This window comes from Grammomys surdaster, unplaced genomic scaffold, assembly GCF_004785775.1.
Source record: "Grammomys surdaster isolate TR1022 unplaced genomic scaffold, NIH_TR_1.0 130, whole genome shotgun sequence".
Classification (NCBI taxonomy): Eukaryota; Metazoa; Chordata; class Mammalia; order Rodentia; family Muridae; genus Grammomys; species Grammomys surdaster.
The window spans coordinates 19115509-19135686 of NW_021604588.1; the positions used below are offsets into that span (position 1 = coordinate 19115509).

A 20178-nucleotide genomic window follows, 5' to 3' on the forward strand; every position below is an offset into this window, starting at 1 on the left:
CTCTCTCTCTCTCTCTCTCTCTCTCTCTCTCTCTCTCTCTCTCTCTCTCAAACACACATACATACACACACACACACACACACACACACAATGGGGATCTCTTACTGAACGAGGTGTTCCCCAATAGAGCTAGATTGACTATCAAGCAAGCCACAGAGTTCCTCTAGCCTCTGCCTCCCTGACACTAGGATTATGGGTACATACCACTGTACCTTGTTTCTATGTGGGTGCTGGGAAAATCAGGTCCTCATATTTGCATGGCAGGCACTTTATCAACGAACCATCTCTCCAGTACCTGATACTCATACATTTACACACTCATCTCCAGTCCTAAGGGCCCCCTTTCAGTTCCTTGAAATGTAAAGGCGTATGTTCCCTGAGAGCTGAAAGCTCATGCTGTCTGTAATCCCGGAGCTCTTTAGAGACCTTCTACTCACTTATATGATCACTTGATAAACACACACATACACACAGAGACAGACACACACACTAAACACACAACACACTAAACACAGAGAGAGAGACAGAGACAGAGAGACAGAGACAGAGACAGAGACAGAGAGACAGAGAGAGACAGAGAGACAGAGAGAGAGAGAGAGAGAGACAGAGACAGAGAGAGACAGAGAGACAGAGACAGAGACAGAAAGAAGGAGGAAGGTATGGAGGGAGGGGGAGAGAGGGAAATCTTGTTTTGCTAACACTCCTTCACATTTTAGCTGAAGCAGCAATCCCTTGGGCACACCCTCCTCCTGCCAACCACGCATCCTTGCTATACACTCTTGCAGATCTATGGCTTTTCCATTATAGTATTTTGAGCAATGATTAATGTCCATTATTCCTTGTAAACTATCTGCTCAGTGGGAGCAGAGGCCCTGTTTGCTTTTGCTCAAGGTTATATCCTTGACGCCTAGGCTGAGTCTGATCCATACAAGGTGCTCAATAAAGATTTGTTGAGTCACTGAGGAAACTTGCCATTAACATGATTTTCAAGGATTTTTAGCTGGCCCTAAGGGGAAAAAATCCCAGATTTTTATATTAAAAATCTTAATATAAAGATGCATCCAAATGTCTCTGTGCATCAACCCCTCCGTTTAGATAATAATCCCAAGGAGCAGAAGGGAAAGTAAACACAACACATTCCCCCTCACATTAGGAGGATTAGAAAACACATTTAATGTGACCTACAACTAAAGAAATAAAATGTTCTAATAGAGTCAATAAAGCACCCCACTGATGCAACCCTTGGTGTGTGCAAAGCAGAGAAAAGACCACTTAGGAAAGCTATTTGAGAGGGGAGCACCACAGAGAATGCAGACAAGTCACCTCTAGAGAGAGAGCAGACAAAACTGAGAAGAGACTAAGCATAGTCCAGTGTCATGGCTGTTCAAATCAAACAGGAAGGAACAGAAATAGATCACCCTTTGCTTATTGAATAAAGAAGGAACTAAAGTGGGGGTAGGGTTTTGTAGAAGGGAAGCCATAAATAGCCACTTTTTCTTCTTGACTGCATCACCTCACGGACAGACAGCCTAGCATGCTGACAAACCCACGAAGCCTTGTCCTAGGACCCTTGTCCAGAAAGCCAAAACTAGCAATCATTTTAAAGCTCACATTATGCTGAAAACATCATGACACAACAGCATCCCAAAATAAATCAAATTTTGTCAAATGACAGTTAGTAGCCATTTTAACACATGATATTTAGAAATCATATGCTTAGAGACAAAGGCTAGAAAGGAACTAAAAACAAAACACAGGAAGATGTGTTTTTTATTTTACCCAGAAAAGAAATTGAGGACAAAGATAGGTCCACAATCAGATATGAAGGATACAATATATGAGGCCAAAATTAAATTTATCTCAGTGACAATTTAATAGGTCTCATTAAAAGAAAGCAGAAAAACAACTAAAAAAGGAAGATAAGATAAAGAAGTAAGTAGAAAGAGTCAGAGAGAAAACGTTAAGAGGGTTCCAGTGGAAGGCGGGGGCTGGAGTGAGGGCTCGGCTCCTAAGGGCACCTGGTGCTCGCTCCCACAGAGGACTAGAAGTCAGTTTCTAGAACTCATGTTCGGCAATTCATAAACATTCATAATTCCAGCCCTAGGGAATCTGACTCACTCTTTGACTTCTCTAGGCTCCTTCCCTATCTGCTCATATGCACTGTAAATATACACATACACAAACACCTGTGTGTGCATGAGCTTGTGCACACACACACACACACAAATAAAAATAAATTTCTAAGAGAAATGAAAGATAAGCAAAAAAACTAACATTAAATAAAACCAAAACCCTGACATAATAAATAAAACACTAGAGGCAGAAAATGATTATTGAAGAAAAATATTTAGAAATAGCAAAATTTCTAAATCTCTTTATCTCTTTATTGAAAAGTATCACAGTGTTTCTAGGAAAATAAATTCAAATGATAAACTGCGAGCTATATCCTTATAATGCTGTCAATCGAGATCATCAGGAAGGCCCTCAGCTTCCTGGGTGACTGCCTGCTAGGTTATGTGCACACAGGCTGAACCTCTGAGCTGGAGTTATTGAGAGGAAAGTGGGAGAGGACAGAGAGGAAGGAAGGAAGGGTAGGGGAAGGGGTGACAGAAAGAGATAAAGAGAGAGGATAATTATCTATATCTATCTATCTATCTATCTATCTATCTATCTATCTATCTATCTAAGACCAGCTCATGAGCAAAATATATCCCTTCAATTACACCTAATTATTTCACTGTTTCCGTTTCCTAATGACATGAAACCACACCAAACAAACAACTGTGAAGGGCCATTGTTCAGCAAGTGCTTAATCATCGATCGCCATGCACAGAAAGATCCTGGAATTCTACAAAGCTGGCCTGCAGAAAGGCATATTTTATCCCAATCAGCGCGTGCAAGCACGAGCGGCCCAGCCGGGGCGCCTTCGACACTGCACAGCTCGACTGTGACGACCCACACACAGCACTTGCATATCAATTATGATCATCATAATCACGGTCGTTAAGCGGAATGTTCATTATCATCAGGATGCTAGTGACAGCAGATTCAATCTCTGGGTGCAGTGGGCAAGCACTCACAGTCCCACCCAAGTTCCTACAGAAGGCGATGTGGCACATTAAATCCGTGATGTGTTCCCTAGCCTACCACGTTCCCAAAGCGTGGATGGGAAGGTCAGCTTTATGTTCTATGCAATATGCTTAGTTCTTTAAATTAATTCTTTGGAGTGCTGGGCATTTCTGTGCTTTGTAATGTATACAATCACGTTTGGGGTCCAAGTGCTTGAGCAGATGAAGCGGAGGGAGGTCTGCTACCATAATTCAGCTATAATTAGGCAGATGAGAAAGGAGCTAGCAACACAAACCTTGGTACACAGTAGCATCTTCCAATTCAGATAAAGTACAGAGATGGTCACTTTGTCAATAAATATGAACATGAATATTTTGACAAACAAAAGATGTTTTGAGTGTGTGAAACTGTTGATTGTCAGACTCAGAGCTAACCAAACAGATGACACTAACTCCAACTGACCAGAAGTCCCTTAGTTCATATCCATTCTGAGATCTGCACTATAGAGAATTACACTACTAAAGTATTTACCTCACTCCAAAGTCTGATCACTTAAAACACTGAGTTAAAGCTGAGTAGGTTAATTTGGTGCAGTTCACAAGTAGATGGAAGAAATGGGTAATTTGCACGATTTATAAATTATTTCATTATTTTCACTTTTTAAACAATACAGCATGTGGTTGGGGGAATGGATCAGTGGATAAAGCACTTGCCAAATAAGTGTGAGGACCAGAGTCTGAAGTAGCAGACATGGCGACCACCTGTAGTCCTGGGCCAACAGACACTCCCTAGGAAAAGTTGGTTAGTTAGACTGGCCAGAATCAAGAGGCTCCAGGTTCAGTGAGACACGCAGCTTCAGAAGATAGAGCAGACAGCAAAGGAAGGAAGACATCTCATGCCATCTTGGGATGTCCACACACATGCAGCTTGGGATGCCCACACACATGCAGCTTGGGATACCCACACACATGCAAAACTGCTTCCATATATGCAAGCATGCTACACACAAAAACACAGGCAAAAGAAAAAAATACTTGTCATTACTGGCTCCAGGTTTTAGGGAAGATAGTACTATGTTTTCTCATTCACCGAATTTGTGAGGTTTTGTACAAAGCTCCTTGGAGAATTAAGAAAACAAGGGAAGTAGTTATGTTAAGATTGTATGAATATGAAATGTATCTATATGAAATGAATTTATATGAGTAGAAAAAGGCCTAAATGTATACTTGATTTTCTGCCATGGATGTCCTTTAACCCAGCTGGCTAGCAAATTACTTGAGACCTGTAGCTTCTCTGTTTAGAGAAGGCAGAAGAGGAAGTCAATTCTCCATGGAATCCATCATGTTGACGAGGTGGGTACTTAACTAAATTCAACCTACTGTATCACTAAAGCTGCTTTAATTTGCTTTGCAGTGCTGCAAATTGAATCCCAGGCTTCTTACATGCTAAGTTAGAGCCTCAACACAGCCTCAGCCTCAGCCCTCCATGTATACTGAAACACATATAAATACTCAAAGCTCCCTATAGAGGACTATTTCCATATCTGTCTTTTTATTCTTTTGCATTATGAACCTAACAACTCTAGTCTCCTAAGATTGTCTTTAACCCTCTCATAATAAGTTATTGTCTCTACTTCTCAAGATTAAGAAGTCACATTTTTTAAAAAATAAATTAATTGCTGTATGTATTGACATACACATGGAGTCCCTGCACCCTGGAAGCAGATGCAGGGGGATCACTGCAAGTGTGAGATCAAACTGATCTACATGATGAGTTCCTGGCTAATCAGACACACACACTGCTTCCAGTGCTTTAAAACTGTAGAATGGCAAATAACCCTACTCTTAAAAACATATTTTACCCAAGTTATTTAATATCAAGTCAAAATATAAAATATTTAAAATAACTCCAAGATTTAACAATTAGTGAAACAACTAATTCGTAATACATAGATTATGTTTGGCCTCCTAGAAGAATACTTTGTTTAGTTAGTCATTTGAAGAGTAAGGACGAGCCTTGGGAAGGAATAAGGGAGAGAGAAAGGCAGGAAGGTAAGCAGGGAGGAAGGGAGGCAAAGCCCATTTGACTTTCTTACAGTCCACACAGTGCTGGGAAGGCCGTGCTTTATTAACATTTACTGAATCTCTATTCTTTCTTAACTTAATAATCATGAATTAAAGATAGCCTCTGGTGAGAATTCTAAAATAATAAAATAAGCTATTCTCTTTTCTAGTGAGTATTTCAATGTTTTTCTGTTTCTATGAAGTTATTTAACTGAGACAGACACACAAGTACACAAGGTTTTGGACTCCATTAAGGGAGTCAGCTGCAAAGCTCTGAGTAGAAGCGCGCCTCTACTCTGGGAAACAAATACTGTACAAGGATCTTTCCAACTGTTATGGAGATAAATGTGTTAAAAGTCACTTATACTTTCAAGGAAGAACTGCTGGCTGGATTCAACCAAATGGTGCAAAGGCACCGCAGTGAAAAGTTATGTTGACTAGAAAAATGCAGCACACATAGCATCTAGAAACACCCACAACAAGAAATGCAGCAGTTGGAGCTCCTATCTAATTTGTGTTCAGAAGGGCTGCACATTGGTGGAAAATGGCAAGAAAATGGTTCATTGTGGGATTTTATAAAAGCACACAATAAACCACTCCTCAGCCTGACAGTCAGTCCTTAGGGCAAATGACTTACCTCACTGTAGAGACCTTAGACCTGGAATTACTCGTGTTGGAGAACCTTTCAACAGAATGGCTTAATAGTGACAGTTTAGAAGGTACCTCATGGATGGGGGAGGGCTCATGAAGCCTACGAGCTGGTTTCCATTCCTGGAACTCAGACTAGAGAGAAGAGTGTCCTGAAAGCTGTCCTTGGACATCCATGTGTGTGTCATGTATGTGCACACCCTCTCGTAAGCCTCACACTAATAACTAAGAAATAACTAAGAAATTAAAAATGTTAAACATGGACCTTATGACATGTACAAATTATTTACTCCATCTCCCTCAAAGTCCCATATTCCCATTATAGATTAAGAAGGAATGAGGTGAGGAAACACGTCTCACAGGGAGACACAACGTAGCAGAGACAACACTGTTTTCTGAGATGGTAAGGAGAATGATTCAAATTGGTGTGATCAGCCCTTTAACACAAGGCTGGACCAGAGCTGGGCTTAGAGGAGCCAGGCACTGACCTTGAACTAAATGGGAGATAAGCAGACAGGGTGGAGGCAGGCTGTGGGCTTCCTGTAGTTTACAGGACTGGGCAATTGCTCTTCAAGAGAATGGAAGAATGATCCTGTAAGGCAAGTCAGGAGCCCCCATGGCTGCTCCTGCTCCCACAGCCAGAACAGAGAGGTTTCCTACAGTATCAGAAGGCTAGGATGACTGCGTCCAATGTTCCAGGCTCGATGCCACCCCTAGCAGAGTGCCAGAGAGCAGAAGCTCTGCAGTGGGACTTTGGTCCGTCTCCAAGTCCTTGGAACCCACTATTCTATACTCTGCTATGACGTTGACTTTCTAACTCACATGTAGTACGTAGAATGTATCTTTTTCTACCTGACCTTTGTCATTGGGCCTAATGTCTTCCAGGTTCATCCATGTCATAAATAACAGCATTTCTTTGCTTCTTATGGCACAATAATATTCCACTGTGTGTGCACTCCACTTCCTTATGCATTTGACTTTGGTAGCTATCCTGGCTATTGTGAACGATGTTACATTGAACTTGGTGTCCTCTTACCTCTTTGATATACTAATGTCACTCCTTTTGGACTTAGGCTCAGAAGTCTGATTATTAGGTCAAACTATAGCACAAAGGCTGTTTTAATCTACACTTTCACAAACAGTACAAGGGCTTCATTTGCTCACAACTTGGCCAACATTTTCCTTCCGTTTTTTTTTTTTGAAATTTTTATTCTATTAGGTATGAAATGATATATAGTAGTTTTGATTTGCATTTCAGTGATAAATTTAGTGATGACAAATATCTGTCCTCGGAGCTGCTCATACATTTTGGATGTTGACTCTTATTACAACGTGTGGTTCCAATATCTTCCTCATCCCACCAGATGTCTCTCACTCTGCTGGTTAATGGCGCTTCCCTCTCTGTTGGTTAGTGGTTCTTGTGTCTCTTGCTCTGCTAATTAGTGGTTGTTATGTTCAAGCTTTTTAGCTTGATAAGGTCTCATTCATTGTTTCTGCTACCAATGCTTCCAAGGGTGTATCCAGAGAGCGTGGCTGAGTCCACTGTCAGAGGTTTTTCTCTGTTGTTTCAAGATTTATGTTAAAATTTTGAATGTGTTTTGAGTTGATGTCTTAATATGGTGAGAAGTAAAGATCCAGTTTCCCTTTTCTGCATCAGAATCTCTGTCTCCCCAGCACTGTCTGGTGAACCAACTGTCCTTGTGCTACTGTTTTTGGCACCGTTGTTGAGGATCCATTCAGCATACACACATGGGCATAGTTTCGCACCTTAGCTCCTATGCCATAAGTCAGCGTGTCTCTGAACACCCAGACCATGCATGCTGTTTTGATTACTATGGAATGCATTATCATTTGAAATTATCTAGTGTGATACTTCAAACTTTGTTAGTTTTGTTGACTTGATTTTCCAGGGTAATTTTTTATGGAAGCAAGAACAAAGATACACCTTATAGATGCCTTTAAAATCTACATGTTCTGCATATGTTACAAATGTGCACAGTGCATACACATGTGTGCCAAGTGTATATGGTCCACAGTTACATGCCAATCACTCATCTCCTTCCCTGCACATATAGGTACATATGCACAGAGATCGAGAGAGCAAGCAACATCTGCCCCCTATGGTCAATTATCCATTCTACACTAGGACTTCACATTCAAACTGAACCCGATCATCTGACAAAGCCAGTGATCCTCCTCGTTGATTATAGGATTTATCACCATAAAACTACATTAAGAGCACAGTAATGCAAAGACCTAATGTAAATCTCTCATGGACACAGGTCAGCTGCACTATCCTTACAAAAAGAGCTTCCAATAAGTTTATAACTACGACTGTCACAGTTGTAAGGAGAACAATTGAATCTGCTATCACCAGTATCCATCTTCAGCCATTTACAAGTGGCATCATGTCCTAATGCTGTCATTGCTGTCTGCCTTAGCCATTTACACGAGCACCCTTTCTACTGCACCATGGACCCACCTTGTCAGAGATCCATTTCTTAGGGTCTTGACTGCGAAAGTGCTTCTGTCCATAAGAGCTAGAATTGTACGTGCTCAACGAGTGTATCATTGGGATGTACTTCTCCTTTTTGTGGTAAGAAGAAAATGGCAAAAACCTGCAAAGACAGTCAGGCAACATTCATGATTAGACTTCCAGACAGTTGATTCAAAGAAAACAAGGGTTTGGGAGCAGAACACCTGCACTCGCTTCAACCCTGGCCACTGTTACAAGCACTGGCTTCTGGCACCTTTCCTTTCCTGCTTGTCTAATGATGAAGGCATTCGAAGTTTCCTAATGGGATTTTTGTGAGTTTTAAATATACAGTGATGTTGAATGTTCAATTAACAATTGGAAGGTGCAAGGTTTCTCAAAATTCATGTTATAGACAAAACGGCATTTTAAAATTGTATAAATCTCAAAAACACAAAAGGCAAAAGAAACACTCCAGCAGTGCAGGCAGTTCTTAAATGAAATCAGATTCCTGAAATCAAATCTCAGGTCACATCCCCAAGTGAAGGCATATCTGGTCAGGCGTAAATGACAGTGCTTTGGAGTTAGCCCACCCCTGCCTCCACCTCAGCCCACCCCTGCCTCCACCCTCAGCTCTCCCCTGTTCCAACCTCAGCTCTGCTTTGCTCCTGGACTTCCTTACCTAGTCACCTGACCTCCATGAGTCATGACTTCCACACAGAGCTGCTATGAGCAACAAGCAACTGCATGTGAATGAACATTTAGCATGAAGTCTGAAGAGGACGTGGGCCGCACGCATGCTGAGCAAGGTGCTAAGAGAAGTGCCCTGCTGCGTCCAGCAGTGTTTTATTTTGATCTTTGTGATTAGTGTAGGTATGAGTGGTTCTACATGGAAGACTAAGTCTCACACTCTCACCGCACTATCCCTGTAGTAGGCTCTTGGTGCAACCTGGCAACCTCACACTCCCACAGTGCTGTCCCTGTGGTAAGTTCTCGGTGCAACCTGATGACTTGTTCTGCTGGTTCTGCTGCTAAATCCTCAGTGGAACACAACAGAACTCAATGAACAAGAGTAAAAGAACAGATGGTTTTAAGCATCCATGAGAAAGTAGATAGAAGACAAGAACACAAGCTGGAAACAGCAAGGGGTTCGTAGCAGGTGGGAAGAGTATTGGGAAAGTGTAACAAACAGAGAAAGTATGAGAAAAATGAATGTTTTTGTTTTTGTTTTTCGAGACAGGGTTTCTCTGTATAGCCCTGGCTGTCCTGGAACTCACTCTGTAGACCAGGCTGGCCTCGAACTCAGAAATCCGCCTGCCTCTGCCTCCCAAGTGCTGGGATTAAAGGCGTGCGCCACCATCGCCCGGCTGAGAAAAATGAATGTTAATATAAGTGTCACAAGAGAGTGATGTCCAAGAGAACTTAAGTGCTATGTTCTGCAGGACTCTGGGAAATGAAGCTGTGGTCACTGAAGAAAGTGAGACAGATGAAGAAAGCTGAAGCGGGTGGATAAAAATCATCCCTGGAAGTAAATGAGGGCTTGGCTTTTGTGTTCCTGCTATACACCCCATGTATTCATTAAGAGATAGACTCAGATACACTGATATGAAGAGTTTGGCCCCCAGCTGTCACACCCCAGGAATGACACAATGCAGTGTGCATCAGACTGAGGGAGCACTGAATTGAGTAGGGGATCACTGGATGGAGTGAGGGAGCATTGGGTGGAGTGGTACCCATGGAGTATATCCCACAGTGCATCCATTTGCTTCTTCCTCTACTCATCTGTAAGCAGACTGTCAAGGGAACCTATGAAAACCATTGCAACTTCTCAAACATGTAGCAAACTTCCAGAGAAGTGTGCTCAAGGCTCAGTCTTTGGAAATATTTTAAATAAAAGGTCATAGTGTGGTACAATGAAGTTTCTCCATCAAAAAGCCAATCACATTCAGTTTCTGTTAGATTTGATTCATAACTGGAAAAATCTATGATAAAACAAAACCTCAGAGGAAACAGGTGTCAAAGTGTATAGTAACCAGGATCCAACTGAGAAAAATATTTTAAGAATTACAGTTTGGAAAAATAAATTTGAGGTTGAGGAAAAGCTGATTAAGCCATTACTATGTCCCAATATTTTCACATAGTACATTTAATTAAAACAAGATATTTTAACATCTAAGTCTAAATTAAAATTTTATTTATCACTGTGTTTATATGTCTGCTTAAACAATAAATTTAGAAAAATGTCCTACCTCATTAATTTCTCTTCACTTTTAATTTCTACCAATGAACTCCTTTATATTTTCCAATAATATTTAGCATTTTAATAACCCAAATAGAAAGCTTTGAAGTTTACAAAGTTACTTATGGAAGCATGAAGTATTTGCATCTATGTGTGAGACTGCTTAAGGGTAGTCTGGTTCATGGTTGGGCATGTGCCTAGAACCCCGAGACTCTACGTGAGAACCGGCAGGAGTTCGGCGTGCCCCCAGAACACAGGGTCCTGAAAAGCAGTCTAGTCTCCATAGAGTTACATTGTTCAGTCACGTAGGCCAGCCATTACAGCCCCTCCCAAAGTACACAGGTAGAGGGTGTGACTAGAGGCCTCAGGCCCTAGGGATTTACATACTAATGAAGGCTTTAGTTTCTGTCTCTCTGTGAATGGTATTTCAATACATTTTTCTTTTGTGTCTGTGTAGAATTTGCTTATGTGCAAAATGAAGGCACAGACAAGGCATATAAATTAATCTTACTTTAATTTAACCACAGTGATTCATTGAAGTCGAATATATGTGTGCTTTTATGTATGTGCACATATGTATATAAACTATATGCTCAAAATATCTACAAGCTGCATAATCTTTAAATAACTTTTATTTTAAAATTAATGAATAACTTAACCATCAAACAAATGGTTATGAAAATTGAAAACTCACAAAGGAGCTGACAGTCAAAATTTGGTTAGTATAAATTTATTTTAAACTTTCTTCTACAAGCTGAAGTTTTTCTTTCACGCTTTCAGTGGGTGCTGCTCCATCACCTGGACTCCACTCTCAGAAGATGTGGGCTAGCCTATTGTTTCTACAATCTCACTAAAGATGTAGATCTAGAGAAATAAGTATTTATTACACTTTTTAACTCATTTCATGTATGTGCATGGGATGTGTGGGTCATGGAGACATGTGGAAGTCAGAGGACAACTTCAGAGTCTCTTCTTGCCTTCCACTGTGTGAGGCCAAGTAACTGGAGTCAGGCTGTGAGGCTTGGTGGCAAGCACCTACCTGCTAAGCTATCTCACTGACCCAGATCTAAGAAAAACATCTTCAAAGCAATGTGAGCTACAGGGACATATGCTGCTGACTTATCACTTGATGAGACAGTTCTAGACTTGCCAGAAGTCTTAGGAAGCAGTAGTTGAAAACGGTTTCAGAGAAGATGATCTACTGTAATGGACTTTGAATGTTAATACACTTAATGTAATTTTCTAAATAATATCAACAAATTACCCTTCTTTATGCCTTACAACTCTGTTTAAGTTTTCATATAATCTTATTACTGTCATTCATAATTCTAGGTTTCTCACCAAACCACTTATTTTTACTGACAGGTAATTCAAATCTTCAAATCATGAAGCTCAATCTCCTATTGATTCAAGCCTCAAATCTTCAGCCTTGCTTGGACTTTGTACACTGAACTCCATTTGTCCACTTTTCCCTGTGGCCTACCCATCCTTCTAGCCAGTCTGTCTTCCTTTACCCTCCTGGCTCCATGCCTCTGCACATACTCCTCTTGAAATGTTGATCTGCTGCTGGTTTAACTCTCCCCTCTCCTGGAGAGCGGAATTCACTTATTCCAGCCAGTCTTGTTTCTCTTGCCTAAATGTTTATTCATTCAACCGACATTAAGGGTGATTTTTTTGTACAACTATCACTTTGAGAAGCACAGATATATGGTGGAAAATAGAGAATACTTGGAAAGAGTTCTCCTTATAGGAGGAGACAGGGAACTGGGGTAGAGAACACAAAACATAAAAGGTAATGTCTGTGGTGGACAAAGCACATGAGACAACAAATGACCAGAGGAAGGCTATGTTTGTTCATGCATGTGTACATGGTGGTGTTCTTCATTTAAGGGAGCTGGGGACTGAGGGCAGTTTAGGCTTTTGTCTGCCAGAGCTGATTAAAGAAAGAGGAGCCCATAGAAGTCAGGGAGTTGGTGACAATTAATGTGTGTGTGTGTGTGTCTCTGTATATGTTTATCTGTGTGTGTCTGTATGTGTGTGTGTTGCTCTACCAATAGTTTAAATTAGCCAGATCTGTGGCTTAGAATCAACTGGAAACATTTTCCAAACTCATACCCTATGAGCTGAACTTTTTGTGATTGAGATTCTGATTCTATGTCTTTAACTATAAACCCCAAAGTGACATACACTTCACTATCCCTGACTAAGAACCACTGCCCTAACACTAAAGCAATTTCCAAAGACCCATATTCAATCTTCTCTATAGTTTGTCCTCAAGGAGAAGGGCTGATTTTCATCACCGTGGTGTTAGCCAGCAACTCTACATTGATGACTTCTCTATCTCTCCTTGCACAGATAGCTTTCTTTAACACAAGAACCATGTTTTCCAATGCACACTGGGTATACTTAACAGTCCACAGTTGAAACCTCAAATAGCAAGCAGTGTGCTGTCTAACAAAAGCCTTCTTATCAGCCAGCTGCCTAACTTATTCATTCATCCATCCTCCCAATTATTTTAAGTTAAGTCCATCACCGTTTAATTAGCCATCTGAGTAGAAGCCATCAAGTCTTTTGATGGCTTTTGTTCTCCTCAATCAGAATCCTGGCTCATGGCCTAACTCATAAGGAATGTATCTGACTCACATGACACAACCCATACTTGATTCATGTGTTGATGGGATATGTCCATTGATTTAATATAGCTGTGTCCTAAGCACATCATTGAAGTGGGCTGGTTTGATAATTCAAATTAAGCAAAACAAATCCCTTATTACAAATATGACTGGAAAACCATTAGCTGTATCTTCTGCAGTCAAACTTCACAAGGTACCTCAGAAAGAAAGAGTGAACCACTGAGCTGTATGCTTCAGGAATTGGAATGAAGCATCTCATCTATGTTCCTGACCTTGCTTTACTTAGCTAACTTCTGGTCAGCCTTCAGGTCTTTTTGAGTCTCCCATACACCTTTGAACTCTAAGCTGAAATGAGCGAAGTGTTACATGAGAATGTCTGAGGGTTATGGTAGAACAAAATTACTTTGTTTGGGTGTTACAATGTTTACCAATACAAGGGGGTATGTGAGTACGGCACACACAAACTCCATTGACTTCACAGCCCAGAGGACCAGTAAGTAACCTTTCCTTTTGTACACTACTCGCTATAATTAAAAGAGTCCATATGGTTAGGATGAAGCCTGACAGAAGGACTAAAACATCTCTCAACACTTTCTCTGATTCCATATGCTTTGTATAATATTCTCAAGTATATTGCTAAACAAGATATAAGTGACTAAATTACACCAATCCTGCAAAAGCCAAACTTCTTTACATTTTGAGGGCTTTAAAGACAGGGCAGAACTCTAGTGTTCTCTGATTGTTTGTTGAAGACCATTTTGTTTCTTCCAAAGAGCAAGTCAACAAGAGAGCAGAGCTCTCACCTCATGCCAGATTTCAAGTTGTATTACAGAGCCATACTAGTGAAAAGAGAATGGCATTGGTAAGAAAACTGAAATGCTGGCCAACAGAATCAAATTGAAGATGCAGACACATAAGTCCACACGCCTTACAGACACTGGATTTCTGACAAAGAATCCATGATACATACTAGAGAAAAAGACAACATCCTCAACACATAGTGCAGATAACACTGGATGGCTGTGTGTAAAATTAAAATAGACCTTACTTATCACCTTGCACAAAACTCAATTCCAAGTTGATCAAGGACCTTGATGTAAAACTGGCTATCCTGCATCTGGAAGAAGTGAAAGCGGGAAATTGGCTTGGACTCATTAGCACAGAGGACTTTCTAAACAGAACACTGACAATACAGGCAATGATTAATAAATAAGGCCTTATGAAGCTAAAAATCTTCTGTATAACAACAACAACAACAACAACAACAACAAAAGAAACTATGATTGGGACAAAGCTGAGGGCTATAGAATAAGAAATGATATGGGTAGTATCTAAAATATATAAAGGACTTAAAAACTCTGAATATCAACAAAACAAACCACGCAATTAAAGAGTGGAGAACAGAACTAAACAAATAGTTCTCAAAACAAGAAACAGAAATGCAAGAGTCACTTAAGAAATTGTTCAACACCCTTAGTCATCAGGGAAATACAAATAAAAATACTTTGAGATTTAATTTTCGCCAGCCAGAATAGCCTGGATCAATAATATAAATGGCAGCACATGCAGGCAAGGATATGGGGTTGCTGGTGGGAGTAGAAACTTCTATAGCCACTATGGAATTCAGTGGCAGTTCCTCAGGAAGCTAAGAATACCTACCTCAAAATCCAGCTATGCTACTATTACACATATGCCCAAAGAACATCCATGTTCATTGCTGCTTCCTATTTGCAATCACTAGCAATTGGAAACAACATAAATGTCCATCAACTAATGAGTGGATAATGACAATGTGGTACCTTTATACAGTGGAATGATTGTTCAATTGTTAAGAAAAATGAAATTATGTAGCTTGCAGGAAAATAGATTGAGCCACAAAAAAAATTCTGAATGAGTTAAGACTTCCCCAATAAATGTTCGGTGTTTTCTCTTATATGTGATGAGTTGTCTATATGTTGTTCTACAATCTGGATAACTATAGAGATTAGGTACCTAGTAAGGTTGAATGGGGAGAGGAGGATCTACCAAGGAAGGAAAAATAGAATATATTATTGCATAGAGACAAAGAACGAATTAGAATCGGGGGATTAAATAGGGAGATGGATGGAAAAGAAAGGCAAAGGAGGGGATATGAGCGAGATATCCAGCACTAAAGGTCATCTGAAGAAGAAATAGAAACCTACTATTGCCGAAGCTTTCTAAGATGTATACATATATAAAATAAGTCTAAATTGAGTCACCAAATGATAGGGAAGGCAATGCCCCAAACTAGGCATTTTATGCCACCAACTAAAACCTTCATTTTCAGGAATGGGTTACATCTTCTTGTTGTCCAAATGGACCTCATGGAAACCAGCACTCATCACAGGCTATTGCCTGGGTTACTGGTTGCTCTCTACAATTTGATGATAAGATTCTATTGCAAGAGACAACGCTTATTTATGACATCACACACAGCAAAGTCAACGTGCTACACAACTAAAACTTCATCCCTAGTGATTAGCAATTAGAGTACTGGAAGGTTCTTTGCACGGCACCTAAGTAGAAATGTAGTCATCAATGTCACTCAGCTACAAATTCTGTTACCTACATCAGTAACTGTCTAAAAAGTCAGTAAAGTGACTTTTTCCTGATTCCTTTTTTTTATTGAAAGGGGGAGAGAAAAATAACAAAGTTGGGTGGGAAAGGATGTGGGGGGGTCTCGGAAGATTTGGGGAAGGGGAAATGTTGTATATGATCATGACACAAATGTTATAGGAATAGCCAATCACTTTTAAAATTGTATTTAAAATTGTTCCGTGAGATGGAACTCATACCTAACACTGCTAAAGTAGCCAAGAACCTAAGACTAAAATAGGCCATGGACTTAGGGGAAAACTGTTATTATTTTGTTAAGTGAGCATAGCATCATAACATCCTAATGATATTCTGCTATATCCACAGGTGCCTCACTCAACCATATCAGAGAAGTCTTCACATTGACATTAACACAGAAACCTACAAGTGTATAATCTGTAGAAAGTGAGAGACTTTGGAACATTCAAAGCCCTGTCCTCAAGGCTCAGGGAGCTATGCGGAAGAGGTAGAAAGACTGTAAGAGCCAGCCATAGTGGATGACTCCAGGGAAACAGTGTCTTTCAGACATAACAAGACGGGCACATATATGAGCTCACAGAGACTGTGGCAGCACTCAAAACACATGCACACATTCAAGCCAGATGGGCTCTCAGCACTGAGAGGTGGAAAAGAATACAGGGTCCTACCCCTAACTAAGAAGCTTTCTGCAATTGATACTGCTGACAAAGGGAGAACTGGTTTTCTCCATTGGTGTCCCATACTGCAGAGTAGAGCCCATGCTCAGGAACACAACACAAAAGGAACTCAATGGTATTTTGTGAACTTCTTGTACCATTTTGGCTTTGTGTGGCATTTTTTGTCTCATGGGTTTTTATTTCAATGTTCATTTATGGGCTTTTATGGGATTTTGTAGGATTTTTTCTGGTTCATTTTTTTTATTGAAAGGGGGAGAGAAAAATAACAAAGTTGGGTGGGCAAGGATTTGGGGAGGTCTAGGAAGATTTGGGGAAGAGAAAACCTGATCAAAATATATGAAAAAAATGATTTTTCATTAAAAAAAGGCATAGAAAGTTTTGGGAACAAATAAAATAGCATGGTTGGCTTTCATTAGTAAAACTAGGTGGGTAAGACAGGTAGCCTTTGATGGCCATGATTAAAATAGGAAATTATAAATTCTTACATTAAGATTCAAAGTAGAAAGAAGAAAAAGAAGAAATGGTGTTGACTTTGAAAGTTCCTTGAAAGATGGAATGCAGAGAGCTTCAGCACTGACAGGTTAAGGAGAGGGAGGGGAAGTGAGCACAGCCCACCTGCGGCAGGTAGGTGGGCCACAGTTCACATTCATATCAAGGACAAGGTAGCTGGTCACATTGCATGGACAGTCTGGAAGCAAGAGACGAAAGCAGCCACTTAGCTGCCTCTCTCCTCCTCCATTCATTCTGGTACCCTGTCCATAGAGTGGCGCTACCTGTACTTAAGGTGGACCCGTCCAACTCAGTTAATGCCACTGGGTGCTGACAAACTACCTGAGACACCTCAGCTCTGGTTTTGGCACTATTCTGTTCTGAGTTGCAACATGTTTTCTGTCATGAGGAAGTATTTCACTCTTAAACTGTCACAATGATTTAATTAATGAAAACAAAGACCTTTATGACTTCCTTCCAAATTGTTTAAAATTAATTTTTTCAACAACGTCACAAACAGATTCCGGTAGCTCTCCCTTCTCTGTTGTCTGGGCTCCCATCTGTATCAATCACCCTCATCACTACCAGTTCCTTCCCCAGACTCATGACTCTGGGCTCTGGAAAACAAATGTTTGTATTGTTTGTGTACAAGAAATTCTCCATATGTAGGTTTCAAATTTATGCATCTCTGCATTGAATTAAAATGTTTAACTCTTTTAAGCCTTGTGCTAAAATGTTTGATTTTGAAAATTATCATTTGTGTTACTGACAAGTTTCTTAAACAAACAAACAAACAAACAAAAAACATTCCATGAATTTAGCTTGAGATTAAGACAAAATTCGTAATGGTTTTTGAAATGACTGTAAGTATACTTTTGCCACTTTGTACTATGTACTTGTGCAAAACCATAATGTCACAATTGGTGATTTGAAATCAAAATGCCGGAGATGCTCTGCTTTCTGCATACTCAAACTCCTGAGTAAGTTCAGTTCCTTATCTAACACAAGTACACTCATCTTACTGAGTCCAATTTGTGTTAACCTTTAGTATAATAGCAAATTGTACATAAAATTGTTTTAAATTAATTTCCTTTTTTATTTATTATCAGTTATTTGTATACCTAATAATTACACATCTGGAGGCAAATAAAAATTCCTTGAGCTTAAAAAAGGATAACAGGTGGTGAAAATTTCTGATGCCTGTGAAGTACAGTAGTGTGTGAAGCCGAACCTCCTGTATTTGTAACATGGCTTCCTCCTCCTCCTCGGATAGCTGTTGTGCAGGAGTACAAGGCCTGTAGCATATGCAAAGTGTGGTGTGTGTGTGTATGTGTGGTATGTGTGGTGTGTGTGTGTGATGTCTCTAAAATTGTGTGCAGGGGGGTGTGCACCTATGTGCAACTTTGCAGATGCCAGAAGACAATAGTGTATATCCTCTCTGCCTTATTTCTTTGAAACAGGGCTCTCGCTGAACCTGAGACTAGACTATCAGAGAACAACCTCAGCGACCCTCCTGTCTATCCCTCAAAGCGTAGTGTCACAGATGCACATGGCCACCTTTTCAGCATGTGTGCTGGGGATTTGAACTCTGCTCCTCTGCTTATGCAGCAAATACTATCATCCACTAAGCAATCTTTCGCTGCCCAGATAATTCATGGTTATTTTTATTTAGATCCTTCTAAAGCCCTAGCCCTCACTACAACCCTTCAAGGTAACACCCCTATGGCAGTCAGAGGCACAGCAACACACTGCTGTTGTGGGCCAGTCAGAAGAGGAGACAGCTGATTTAAGGGAGTCCTAAGCCTGCACCGTGGGGGAGTCAGCATGTGAACAACTCACATCATTCTAGTTCCTCCTAGTAAAATGCAATGCCATCTCTATGACGACATGAAAGCAGAGGCATTGTACAAAGTGCTGTTGTTGCACTATCCTTGAACTCAGAAAGACCGCCTTTCCTGCTTGACACATTAGACGGCTACTGAACAAGCCTTCAGCTGGTAGCACACATCCCTTTGACTTCTTATGGTCATTTGCTAACGTAGGAAGAGGGTCCTTCGCATTTAAGAAATACATGTCTATGGTAAGTGTAAACTTCTTTCTATAGTTATCACAAGCAGGGGTGGAAAGCCTAGTTCTAACATTTCTACACACAGTACAGTTTTGGATTATCCACCATATAAAAACACAAGTGCTTCAGAAGATGCTACAAAGCATCAGTGTTTCATGCCTTCTAACAGTGGAGCAAGCCGTGGGCTAACTGCTGAGAGCAATCGCTTAGACATGCCGCTAAAAGCACACATGGTCCGAACTTCTCAGTGAGTTCATCAGCAATTCTACCCTACCTTGCTTCTGAGAGGCTTGCTAATCTCAGAAATCCCTTTCAGTATGCTAAGGCTTCAGCACAAAGGATCTTTTCGAAATTCACAGGGACACATGTAACTTACAGGTGCTCTATGCAGCATCTCCAAGCACCTTCCTTTGGGGATAACACTGATGTTTGATCTCTCAAGGTCAGTCAAGAAAATTCTAAAAGGAGGTATCATGGTGCTTTGAAAAGCGCTGGCTTCTATGTGTGCATCGACGGGGCAGCCAACGCGCTGGCTTCTATGTGTGCATCGACGGGGCGGCCAACGCGCTGGCTTCTATGTGTGCATCGACGGGGCAGCCAACAGCATCAGTTATTTTGGTAATTACTCTTCCCTTTTATATGCTTTGCATTACTGAAAATAGAAAGGTAATTCTGAGCTGGGCATAGTGGTACACCTGAAACTGGTACAGACGAGGACAAGGAAGGGTGAGCGGAGGTTAGGGCTAGCCTGGGCTATACAGCAAGGGAGGCCCCATCTCAAAACAAAAGCAAACAAACTTAGGATGTAGCTCCTTATGTATTTACGACTAAGCTAAATATTTTTGCTTCAATTTGAGTGGTACTATCATATGTAATTTCTGAGGTAAATCTATATATTTTCTTCAAAACTAATTGGCCAAAGAATTTTTTTTCTTGCTTTTGATACATTGGGTTAACTTGATCTCGATCAGATGCTGAAGGAATCTGCTAAACATGCTGCAGCTGTTTTTCACGACAAATAGTGGCTCTAAAATAAACCTAGACAATTCCATAGGACGTATGATCATTTTATCTTTATCTAAGTTTGTAAACATTTTTATTTTTCAAGATTTGTTTAAAGCTTCTTTACCTTAATAAGTCATGTGTATCTTACTTGACTGACAAAATGATCGAAAAGCCAGTGTGCAGGAGAAATGCCATTCTTGTTTCTTTATAAACACATTT

At 40.4% G+C, this 20178-nt stretch overlaps 1 protein-coding gene across 1 annotated transcript in view; it reads right to left on the minus strand.

Annotated features, from left to right (window-relative positions):
* Spata17 (spermatogenesis associated 17) overlaps positions 1–20178 on the minus strand; it is a 166023-nt gene that overhangs the window by 31453 nt on the left and 114392 nt on the right. The window contains exon 9 of the mRNA XM_028761403.1: positions 8263–8398. Coding sequence (XP_028617236.1) covers positions 8263–8398 — 136 coding nt within the window. The remainder of the gene's footprint in view (positions 1–8262; positions 8399–20178) is intronic.